We start from the raw sequence: 13,104 nt of genomic DNA on the forward strand, positions 1-13,104 counted from the left end.
TTTGCTGTGGGACTCAAATCGACAACATCATCGTCGTTTCATACTTTTTTAACTACTCTGTTGTGTGTTGCCTTACAATCTTTGTTGTTTCCCCAGTGTTCCTTATATTTGTTAGTAGTATTATGATTCTAGAAACATTTAGACCTCTCTCAAGGTCATTGGGGGATTGTGAAAAACATTGCTTAAGCAGCATTGGGGGAAGGAGAAGGAGAGCTTTTTGAGAGCTTTTCCATGTCCTTGTCTTTGAGGTGTTTTTTTCTTTTTTCATTTTTTTTTTTGTTGTTTGGGTCGAAAGCCGGCTTCTCAGCTGGAGCCTGTCTGTGGGGCTTTGCTGAGTCACTCCCATCTAATGGAGAACATCTGCTGCCTTGCTTTTTACTATCAGGACTCGCAGCAGAGATACGTGAGCCCGTGAAGGGGGTGGAAGGAGGTGTAGGGGTTGGGGGATTAGTTGGCTAGAGCAAGCTGTAGTTTTAAAATGAATGAATGTTATGGTTTAATACAGACGTTCTCATCTTTCATCATCTGAAATACCAAGAAGTCTTCCAACTTGACCAACCATAATGGTCCTTTGTCTCTAAAAACGGAACCGGTACATCTGAAAGATATTTTTACGTATTTTTGATTAGGTTTAGGCACAACAACAACTTGAGTCATCTTGGATCAGAGTGACCTAAATTTCCATCATCAGACGGTGAACGTGAGGCTTGGTGCATCACATCCCATCCTTCAAATAAAAGAAATGGTAATAATAGCTAACAATAGTCTTCTGTGGTGTCCTCACTTGTGTGTACATCACCAGGAGAGTATAATCCTGTTTTTACTAATAGAGGGTTCATTAGTAAAAGAAACCATAACTTTTGGTTTGAAATTGGAAGGGTTGGTGGTGAAGAGGTGTAGAAGTGCTTTTATAAGGGGTCTGTAACACAAACTATAAGACAAGTGTATAAATAACTTCAGTTTTTCATGTCGTACTTACTTTCTATGAAGGCTTAATGAAGTTTGAAGTTTGCACATGCAGCTTATGAGGCTGTTATTTATGCAAGGACGGTCTTTTTAATACATATTCTCCACTATCTGTAATATTAAGTACTGTATCAATATATATATTTGATCTTTATTAATGTTTCGGTCCTACAAAATACTGTAAATATCAAACCTTGAAGCTCGTCTTTTTTTTTTTTGCCACGTCTCATTCTGCAGGCATTATCTCATGGTCATGTTGTCCATAGTTTATGAATGAAAAACTATAAAAGCATTTTTTTGCTTTTTAGGAAGTATAGTAAAACCCGTGGTACTTCCTTCTATTCTTCCCTAATTGCTTTGAAGCATTTGATCTAGCACTTGATGACATAGATAAGATTGGGTATACATGAATGGGATTTCCCCAGCTTCAATCTTCTCTCATTAATCCCCATTAACGTTTTTGAAGGTTCTTTATTCTCTCCTGCTTTGAGAATGTGGTTCTGCTTTGATAGCCATGATAATGTTTTTAACTGTTCAAGCTGTTAAAAAAAAAAAAAGTCAGATAAGACGGTGACCCTGTTAGTCGTAGTTGCAAATGCTCCAAATTTTCAGCCCCTCTTTCCAATAGAGCACTTGTTACGTATCACTCTCTGTCTGTCAAATAAAATTCTCCTAAGCAAACCTAAACATCAGTTATATCTTATGGAATACAGCTGGTGGTGCTGAAGTGGCCTTGGAAATATTAATATTTATCTTCTGTCTTTTCTTTCTCCAACAGATTCTTCTGTAGTCGAGTCCAGGGCATCTGCTGCAGTCATGTTTAGAAACAGCTTGAAGATGCTGCTGACGGGGGGGAAGGCAAATCGCAAGAGTCGCAGCAGTGGTGAGTCTGTCTTGTGATGCCAGCCACAAACAATGACGCATCTGCCTGTCAACACACAGAAGGTGTTGGCTAGCTCTGTCTGTGTATTTTTAGGAAGCGAGCACATGCAAGCTCAGAGGATGAAACATATTTTGAACTTGTTGCTGATCAAAATCCCTGAAGTGTTTTCAGGTTTCAAAAATAATACTGTCATTCGATTTTAGTGATTAAAATTCTTAATTAAATAAATGTGGATCAGACTTCATGATCTCTGAATTAATCCTTTAGAAAAAGCACTTTATCCTCTGAATTCTGGTTAGCAGAAAATGTTTGAATAAAATAAGAGGAGAAACACAGATACTGAAAAATGGTACCAAGGTGTCATAAATGATTAGAAAGAAATGTCCTGCTTTCTGTTAAAGGAGTAGCTAGGTGGCTAATGATTTAATGTTGCAGCTTACAGGACGCTACCAGCAACATAAGGAACCAGCATGATTATGCTTTTTTTTTTTTTTCTTGCACAGAGTTTTGCGCATAGTCGTTTACATGTTGTAGCCTTTAACTGTCACCAGGGGGCAGTGTCAGAAATAACCGGTCTGTGGGCTACTTTTGTTTGTGTTTGTCCAGGCTTAGCGCCTGCGTGTAGACAGTATAATAGATGCACGTGGCTTCCAGGTCTGAAAAGTGAAGCTAAGATGGAAAAGCCTTAAAGCTGTGTGACTTTTAAGCCTTTGAATATGGGCGTGTGGTTGCAAATATACTTCAGTCCTGCAGAAGTCGATGGACAAGAGCTATCTCTTTAAATACCTTCCTGCTGAGTTTATGGGCTCGCTCGCTCATTTTGCATCATATCGAAAGGAGGTTTTTGGAGGATATTGGTCATTTAGGAAGGAGGAGTGCAGTCCCACCCATTCTTGTCATCCTGTTGTAAAACATGGTGAAAATGCTCATCTGGAAACTTCAAACTTCACAAATAAACTGGTGCCATCATTTATAGCAACAAAAACTATCCACTGTAGGTACTATCTTAGTTCTCATACTGCTTCTTCTCTTTCATGGTGAATTCCAGTGTCACTCCACAGCCCTCTTCCTCCATAATTGGACATAAACACAGTACCATGAATTTTGCTTTACTCTTTAATAAATACTATAATGTGGGCTTCATAATAAAGCCGTGTTCTCAGTATTTAGTTTTCTTAGCGACACAAATTATGAGCCATGTTTTTTTGTTGTTGTTGTTGTTGTTGTTGTTGTTGTTGTTTTTTTACGGGTGCTATTGGTCAGTGTGGGTGTCACTTGTTCAGGCTAAGTTGATCTACCACTAAGAATTGCGGTAGATCAAGATCTAATCCTTCATACCAGTTTAAACTGTCTTTGTGAAAGCAGGCCCAGGGCTTTGTGTGGTTCTTACCATCTGTTGCTGAACTCTGCCTTGTTGGGAATCCTTTGCCAGTTTTGGACCAATAATTTACCCGTCTGATAATATTGGATTAATGTATAACAATTGATGCATCTAACATTCATAAGAGTTTTGCACAGCAGTGTTCATACAAACCAGCTCTTCAGTACTGCTGCTCGAATAGCTTAACCTCCTGCCGTCAGTTGAAGCGTGCTTTGGTCATGCCGTGCTGCACCGTGAAGAGCTTTGTTTCTATTATACATTCACAACAGGCGATTTCTGAGCTGGCCTTGGTTGTTTAGCTTTGCACAGCCATAATATGTTGCTTCAACCTTGAACTCAGTCGGCTCTCTTGGCACCAGTTGAGTTGCCCTTTATACCTTTTGTTTGTTTTTTTTGAAAGTGTAGGTTTCACCATTGTTTTGTCGCTGGGGGGTTGTTTAACAACAGGTGTGTGCTATCCTTCATCCAACGAATAAAAACTCTTGTGTGTAAAGATTGTTTCCTGTGCTGTACTGTCAGAGCTGTAAAACTGACACAGTGTTACTTCTGGGCCAAGTGCTTCACTTCCTGCAGAGCCTCCCACTTCTCACCCACTTTTAGTATTTTGCGTAATTTGCAGGAAGTTGTGATCTTTTTTTAGTTTGGTATTGTCATGCATCAACATTGTTGCATAATGCATGGTCGGGTATTCGTTTCATACACAGGGCATCTCTGGGTCTTGAGGAGTCTTATGAGGCATTAAAAAGTCTTAAATTTGATTCTCAAAGGTCATGAATATTTTGTCTGCTATTCTGTAGACATTTGCATTAGTTGCCATGGCGAGAACACTTCTTTGGATCCCAGACACTAATTTGAAAGAAGAAGTAAAAAAAAAACACCATTTTAAAAGCACATCATCTAATTGTTTCATAAGACAAGTGCTTAGAAGAGGGTCAAACATACCCAGCATTGCAAACAGACTCCCACACACTGTCATTAACAATTTGCCAAATAAATATATATACACAAAGAGAAGTGTCATATAAGCAATGGCTCTAATCTCACACTTATGGTAAACAGTTTACATATTGTAAAAAGTATGAACACCAAATGTGATTTTAATTCATGTCATAAATAAAGTGAGAAATTAAAAACACTGTCTGCCTGTTAAAGGTATTGAAACGTTGCAAGTGCAGGAGTCTGTGTGCAACACTCGATAATTCTAACTGTCATAGCTTGGGATAGCTTTGACTATTCATTGTGCACAGTTCCTCTGATTTGACTTTTGTACCTGCTGCTTCAGTGATTCATATTGGGAAGCATTTCCATATCTTGTATATAAAAGAAAATTGATTTGACTTTGTAGTCTGAACAGCGAAGCCTCCAGTTTTTCTGAAGCTATCATTAGGCTCATTTGACCTCTGACCTCTGTAGATGCTTCTGATAAGTTCATAGTTTCAGTCAATAGTTTCAAGTCACAGTGAATACAACATGAAGTTCGCCTTGCAAATTGTGGCCCCACAAGGAAGAAAATAAGCCATGTAGTGGGTCTAAACTTTCTTTGATAAGTTGCTAACTTATGAACACAGTGTCTTCAGTTAGTCTGTCAAATCAGCTTCTCACTTTTTGCATCTGGTTTAAGAAAACCAAGGTGACAACAACCAAAATGCTAAAACTGGGGTCTCAAAACAGGACTTCACAAACTAATGAGTGATGTCAAAGTGGCTATCAATTTTCTTCTCTGCAAGGCTTCAAGGTTCAAGTAGTTGAAAAACATAGCTCCTCTCTGCTTTGCTTTCCGTGTGTTTATGTGTTAGGTTGAGAGGAGATCAAGCAGCTGTGCATCACTGAAGTACCCTCCAGTGTTTTGATATCAGTTGCTCTCACTTTGCAGGGAATCTTCTCCTCCCAGCAATGCAGTGCAGTTCACTTCGTATAGTCTCTTCAAGCGCAACATCTGTGCTCTGAAACTTCCTACATTTTATAGCACGTATGCACATCCTCTAATAGACAGGTGTCTGCACTGATGCCGCTGCTGCTTGGATAATTTATTTTAACACATAATTTAAATGTTTTAAGCTGCCACGTAACTTTCAAGGACATAAGGATAGGTGGTAACACCCTTATCTGCCTACGACAGACAGGGAGCGCTTAAAACTTGTATTGTATGAATGCGCTTCCTGCTGAAATTAGTCTCGTTTCAGATGGGAGATTGTGAAATAAGATGCTCGTCCTCTGTGCTTGATACGGTTTCAACGCGGCGTCTGTCTTCAGGAATGCCAGAGCTCCGAAGGGGGAATAGACCCGTTAATCTGAAGGCAACACATGAGCCCACTGTCCCTTGATCTTCACTGCAGAAATTGTTTGAGCCCCAAGTTATTAAGCTGATGAATGGCAGTTTTTAAATTGAATAACACAGATAAGCTGCTCTGATTGCGATGAGGCTGAATTTCACAAATCTGTATCGCGACACACTCGGGGAATGGGGCGTTATCTGTCAGGGAAACAACATTGTGTTTGCCTGTTTTGTCCTCAGACACTATCACATAAATGGTTGAATCAGTTTTCCAGCGCATTCTTCTCGGTCCAACCTCTCTGCGGTTAATCAGATGCCATTCAAGATCTGAAGTGAATGTTCACTTGAGCACGCATAAGCTCACACCCTGAGATTCAGGCTGTTTAAACAAAAAGGACAAATGTCTCGGAGTTACGGCGGCAGCACTGTTTAGAAATCAGATACTAGGGTTTTCATTAAGACACTGAACAGACTGCATACACTGTGTGTATATAAGGCTTTCTTTGTGACACAGCGGCCCACTGTTACTGTAGCCAGCGGCTGTTTCATGTACAAGTGCACCCGCCTTGAAAGCCAAAAAGTGAACGAGATGGAAAATATCCCCTCGTGATCTTTGCCTCTTACGTTGTTCCTTTTAGAGTTTCTAGCTGGCATATGAACTCTAAAGGGAGGCATGTGGAGGAGTTTGTTTGAGTTTTGTTTTGTAATATTTTGACTGTCTTCCTCTTCTTGCCCCCATCGAGAAGGGGTGGAGAAGTGAGTCTACACTTGAAACAAAGTCAACAGCCTGACATTGCAATTACGGTTTATGGCACTGGCTGATTAGAAAATGAGAACTGGGGTTAAAAGGTTGGGGTGTCTGGACCGGGAGCTGTTGCATGACTAATGAGTGTTGAGAAGATGGGCTGGAGCGTGGCATTTGAACAGACAAAATGTAGTTGCACATGCTTTCTGCTATCAGAGTTAGTACTGGATACATTTGCATCAAAATATTTAGCTATATCTATATCTATCTATCGATCTATCTATCGACAGATATCTACACACACATAGATATATGTGTGTGTATGTATATATATGTATATATATGTATATATATATATATGTGTGTGTGTGTGTGTGTGTGTGTGTGTGTGTGTGTGTGTATATAGATATAGATATATAGAGATATAGAGATATAGAGATAGATAGATAGAGATAGATATATATATACATATATAGATATAGATAGATAGATAGATATATGGATATAGAGATATACACATAGATATATAAAAAGCTAAATGGATCCATTATGCTCACTTCTAGCTCCATATTTTTAATCTTGGTCTGAGTTTCAGTTTGTGTCATGATATTTGGATGATAAGATTAGAAATTGGTGTAAACAACTTAAAAGCATGGCTCCATCCTGCCTTGCATAAACAGTTCAGGGTGGAGGTGGTAGATATTTTATTGCCACACTTTGGGCCTCTTAATACCAAGTGAACATCGTAGCCTACCCGAGTATGGTTGGTGATCTTGTCCATCCCTTTAGGTCCAATCTTTTGATGGCTGCTTCCACCTAGATAGCTAGATTCCAGCCATATCACAAAGCTCAAATCACCTCACACTGGTGTCTTGAACATGACGGTGTACTCAAAAGGCCTCTCTCAGAAATGTTTCCAGCACCTTGTTGAATCTATGTCAGAAGGAATTAAGGGAGCTCTAAGGGCAAAAGGGGCTCCAACCTAGTACTAGAAAGTTGTAACTGAAAACAGTGCGAGAGGTTGCATATCACAGAAAATAAGGAAAAGCATAATGGATCCCTTTGGACCAATGATGGGCTTTTAACCTTGTGATAGACCAGCAACCTGTTCAGGGTGTACCCCGCCTCACCTCCTGTGACAGCTCGGATAAGCTGCAGACCTCCAGCAATCCAATTTCTTAACCACTTATTCAATTCAGGAGAAGTGGTTAAGGAATTGTATTGATGGATGGATAATAGAGCCTCTTCAAACACATAGTACAGTAGCTAATGTAACACATTTTCATTGTTTTGCTCAGGTTACATTGTGGCTCAATTATTGTGGTCCAAACCAAGGGCAAATTGAAGTTTTTTTTCCCTTTTTAGCTGTAATCTAGTTCATGTTCACACAGGCAGGCTCACCAAGAGCTATAAGCATGAAGTCAAATGGACTGACAGCTCACTGAAAGGCTGGTTTTATTGATGTCACCTTGAATTTTCATCATCACTAGATTCACGTGGGAAAATTAAACTTCAAAGTCTGGCAGCAAGTTATGCTACACTCATGTATTTGTCTTCTCTAAAATTCACAACTGAATATAAGCATCATTTGTCCAGAATGTACCTCATGACCGTTCGTAAATATTACACCCCTACTTTTCACTCTCTTTTCTCTCGTCCTCTCTGCTAAAGTAGAACTCATTCACGTCTTTACTGACTTATTTTTATTTTTTGGCTCATTGGGCAGAATTGCAGAACTCATACAAAGCCATAGCTAACAAGTAGTATTGTGCAAATAAAACAAGACATTGTTTCTACATCAATAGAAGATCCTTTCATAGTAATTTATGATAGTTTAAATTTTAAATTGTGACTTTAAAACCATCTTTCCCTTGAGAAGGCTTGCAACTGAGGTGCTGTGCTTTCACACAAACACAACTGAACCATAGCAGAATCTACTTTGGAAACACCCATCATCCACCTGTGTACTCCACATCGGAATTTGATTGACAGCTTCCATACTGGCCCAATTAGACCAGATTAATCAGGTGACTGCACTGGAGTTTGATTGAACCACAGAGGTCCGTGTACAGTACACTGTTTTTGGTTTGTGCATCCACAGCGCTGTCCATTTGCATTGTGCACTGAGGCACCTTCAAGATTGATGGTTCTACATCTCGCTTGACTGATTCTAACTAACCTCTGTAAATTGGAGATGACAGTCTTGTCGGATACTCTTGCCAACCTGTTATTATTATACTTTTTTGTTTTTTGCTTTACAGAGAATAAATGAAGCAAGCTGTTATTGAAGAGAATTGAAAAAATACTAACTTCTTAGAAAATAGACTTAAAGTCACTTTTTTTTGTTTACAGTGCGAATGGCACAAATGCTGCCATGTTTCTCTCCAGTTCCACTAACTCGACAAGTCTGAAGGCAGCAGGTGCTTGACAGGAATCAAATCAGTCCCCCTAATTACAGCATTCTAATTGATGGCTCATTTTCCACAGTGGTTGAGAAATCTAATTAGAGATCATCAGATCAGCAAACATGCTTTGAGCTCTAAGGCACAAGCAAGGAGTGACACCACAGCCCGGCCTAATGTGGTGTAAATGCAGTTATTGTCAGTCTTTAGCAGCAGATAAAAACCACGCCTGCACTGGGTAATTCTTGTGAAATGACGGGCGTTCTGTCATAGCTTTGACTTTTCTTTTTTTTTAATATCCCATGTAGGTTAGTTTAAAGCATTTTAGACTATATTGTGCGCACTTTTTAATATCTATAAATAAGTGCAGAGGGTTGATCTGAATGAATAGAAATAGAAAGTACACATTTCCAATAATTGCACGACTTACTAAGTTGGCTTTTTATTCCCCAAATTTTACATGAATATGGTAAAAAAATAGTCTAAAACCACCATGCTTTTGGGCCAAGTTAAACTGTGACATTGATCGTACGGTTTTAAATGCTGCTATGATTTTGTTCCCATGTGTTCCTCTGCCCACTGATTATAAACTTTAATTACCCTAATCAAGATTTCCTGGTTGAAAAGATACATGCCAAATTTTTATGAGCTTCTGGTTGATTAGCGCAGCTCCTAGCTGGTATTTTTGTGAATAAACTAAAAGATCTTGACAAATATAAGATGGGGTATTATGGAATAGCCTTGGAAATAATCTAATATTGTTGACTAAAAAAACAACTGCTGTATCCAGATCTGGTTAGTGAACCATTTGCATTCATCGCCGTTTCATCCATTATTTACTACGTTTTTGTGTTTGCGTATGTAATTCAGATTTTATCTGCCGAGTAGTCGGTGTATTTTGAAATCTAATAAGTGCACTGGAAATAAATGCATATGCAGATGTTGCATATTTACATATATATTGCTACTTACATGCAGAGCAAGCTATGGAATATCCAGTAAACATTAGTGACTGCACTGACTGGGTAGAAATAAATCATTCCACAATGTAGAATATTATCGGGTAGATGTAAGAGGCGACAGGAAGGGCAGCGGCAGCCTAACATGAGCTGATTCTGGCTGATCTCCACAGAGCGACAGATTGGCACCTACTGCTCCGCAGAATGTCCCCTTCCTTCCTGTATTAATGAACCCAGGGAAACATGAATGGAGGGATTTCAGTGAACCACGTTCTGTTAACATGTGTGAACACGGTCCACCTGCAGAGGGATACCGTATGTAGACCTTCGTTTTCCCCATTCACAACAGATTGTGAAATGTCACGGCTTCTGTGGTTATGTAACATGTTTTTGTCTTCAGTTCTGGTGATATCTGTGAAAATTACAATAGTTAAAGATATAGCGTGTAGCATTTTTCATGTATTGAAAGTTGTTTTTTAATGCTTCAAAGACAAAAGACACTTCCCCTGATTCTTTAACAGCATAAGAATGTATTTTTATCTGAAGGATTTGGCAAAGGTTTAGTTTATTTTCAGGTCATTCCCCGATCTTTCTCTCTCCACCTTCGATTCTCTGTCCAGCATGAGGCTAAAATATATATTAAAGAAAAACAGTGGACAACAAAAATACAGAGGATTTGACAGTTAGGCTCACTCCTGAGTGTTGTCAGTGCTGTTCTTCTACTAGTAATCTACTAATCATTAACAGAAAATCACAAACACTCGAACACAAAAGCCTTAACAAGAGTAAAAACAGCTGATCTGCCTTTAAATAGCATTTTATTTATGACAGTATTCCCAACGTTCCCTTTCGTAATGAGTAGTTGGTCGTCATAGCTACTGCTAATCATCTAAGTTAAAAAAAAAAAAAAAAATCTGAAACTGCTTGCTAATTGGCTAACAACTTGTCAATTACAAGTTTTTAGCCAATGAGTAATTATCCATTATGAAAGATAGTATGAGCAAGATATACAAGATACTTAATTAAACTTACTGTGATTTGAAACGAGTGACTGAACCCATAGATTCCACCTTTGCTGATCATTGGCAGATAAGCTTAGCAGGGTATCTTCACATTCGATACTGTGGTTTGTTATTGTTATGAAGGAGGTTCACTTTTCATGGCGTATATCACAGGGTAGCTTATGTTGCCCACCTAACTTGATTCCAGAGCAGGTTATCTTTGAGATAAGATGTTAAATAGTGGGGCCAAATCGACTTTTTGCATACAAAAATGACTGGACTGATTAATCAGCTGTTGATTCACTGACCATTCCAGCTACACTTAATTTGTACTGAGCAGATTTTTCTATTTATTTATTTATTGTCTAATTCTGCTGCTCTCTGGCTAAACTCTGCTTGTCTTAATTCTCTTTAAATGTGAACATTAACATGCTGTGTAAGCACAGACTGTAGCTGGTGAAGCAGACAATGAATATGTGAATCAATACGGTGCACAGCTGTTGAGAGAGGCTTTGACCTTTGGTTACAGAGAACAAATAGTCTGATGTCTACAATCTGCTTGAGCTTCCCTGCAACATGTCATTTAGCTTTCTTCATTCAGCAGTTGTCATTCTGAGATGCCTTCATGCAGTGTTGACTGCACAGTCTGTTCTAACTGTGAGATGCCATCTAAAAGTAGATATATGCACGTGCATAATCGGGTTTCTTTATCAGTGCTTGAGACATCTTTCCTCAACTTTTCCTCTTCTTTCTAGAAATCTCATTATCATCTCTATCATCTGTTAGAGTACTCACTATGGAACTGGTCTGCAAAGGTTATCAGTGGTGACGTGAACGTTCTTCCTTAAACAAGAAAGAAAACAGGAGAAGCTGCTCCTCCCGTGGCGTCTGTGACGATACAACCACTGTCGATCAGGTGGGCGGTTTAGCCTTCCCAAGCTGCCCACCTCATCAGGCACCTGTGGCCTCCTGACTGATGCCATGGTAACAAAGCTGCAGCAAAATGAAAGTGTGCTGAAGGTCAAAGACAATTCAGACTTGTAGATGGACTGTTGAGAGGGCGCGGGGCGGTAAGAGACGATGTGCCCGAAGTGTCATTCGTGCCGCTCTCCTGTCTTGTGGAGTGTGGGAGGCACTTATTGGCTCGTCATTATGGTTCAGCAGAGCCTCTTGATGCACATAAAGCCCTCGTCACAGCCACCAATACGCCTTCGCTGAGTGACCTCCTTTGCGTCCTTTAGGCTCAAGAATGTGACACCCTGAAACCTCTTATATAGTGAGAGTCACGTCATGACATCGGTCCAAATTGACTTTAAAAAGCTCAACAAAATCTGATAAATGTACGACAGATGGACACATGAAATGTTCATGGCTGAAAAATGCATTCATTTTTGAGTCCATCTCTGGTTAAACCCAAAATCTAAAGCCAAAATTTCATTGTTGAACTTAGTTTTCTTCATAATGAACTTTCTTATATGTTGTGTTACAGTATAAATAGCAAAATTGCACCATGTTAGGTGTGATGTGGCATGACAGAAACAAGCATTGGTTACCTGAATGATTGGTCTTTCTTGACACTTCACTGGAGAAAACTTCAAAAAGTGGATATTGGCTGAGCTCTCAAGGGTTATATCACTATGTGGGATAGATAGCTGCTCAAAACAAGAGCATATGAAAGGTCTCCTTTTCATTTTCACACAGGGCTCTCATCTTATAGCTGTTATTCTTTCTGTATCAAAGTAATTTTCTCTTGCAGCAAATTCTACTTGGTTGTCTCCTGTGAGAGCCAGTCATCATGTCGGGCTGCGTGCGGACAGTGAACTGGCATTTACAGAGCACTTTCCAGTCTTACAGATCACTTAAAGTGCTTTAGAGTACAAGAGAGATTTATACACATACAGTCGTTTTTTTCTGTACATTTTAAGCACTTTATCCATCTCTCATCCATGACCAGGTTTGAATCACCAACATTTCAAGCCTAACATGCAGGACATCTGGACAGTGGGAGAAAACCCATACACGCAGAGGGAGCACGTCCTTCATCACAGGAAGGAACTAGCCAGGCTTTGATGGCTTTAATTAGCTTTAATTACTTAAATGTTTTATGTCCTCTTCCCTTGTAATGATGACTATCACAATGGAGGTGTCATTGTTGCCACTTTTTTCATTATATCGGATTACAATGCATTAAATTTGCTTGGAAATCTGGTTACCTGCTACCTATGGAGCACAGATATTGTTAATAAAATCCATGCAGTTCCTACTGTGACACATCCAAACATCTACAGTGAGAAATCGCAGTTTTGTTTTTTTTTTGTCTTTCACCACATACTCCTTTAGAATAAGCTATAAAGACAGTTATTGCTATTGCTAACTGCTGAAATAAAACAAAACACACACACACACACCCAATACAGTGAAGTGGATTCTGTGCTATAACAGGCAATACTCACTGTTGCCAATGGTACTCAACTCCACATTGTTCCCTTTGT

At 39.3% G+C, this 13,104-nt stretch overlaps 1 protein-coding gene across 6 annotated transcripts in view; it reads left to right on the plus strand.

Annotated features, from left to right (window-relative positions):
• Nucleotides 1-13,104, plus strand: part of tanc2b (tetratricopeptide repeat, ankyrin repeat and coiled-coil containing 2b) — a 163,547-nt gene that overhangs the window by 39,146 nt on the left and 111,297 nt on the right. For all 6 annotated transcript variants that reach the window (XM_025909851.1, XM_005458166.3, XM_025909853.1 and 3 more), the window contains one exon: nt 1,745-1,849. In XM_025909851.1, coding sequence (XP_025765636.1) covers nt 1,783-1,849 — 67 coding nt within the window. In that variant the 5' untranslated portion in view covers nt 1,745-1,782. The remainder of the gene's footprint in view (nt 1-1,744; nt 1,850-13,104) is intronic.

Source organism: Oreochromis niloticus, linkage group LG8 (assembly GCF_001858045.2).
Source record: "Oreochromis niloticus isolate F11D_XX linkage group LG8, O_niloticus_UMD_NMBU, whole genome shotgun sequence".
NCBI lineage: Eukaryota > Metazoa > Chordata > Actinopteri > Cichliformes > Cichlidae > Oreochromis > Oreochromis niloticus.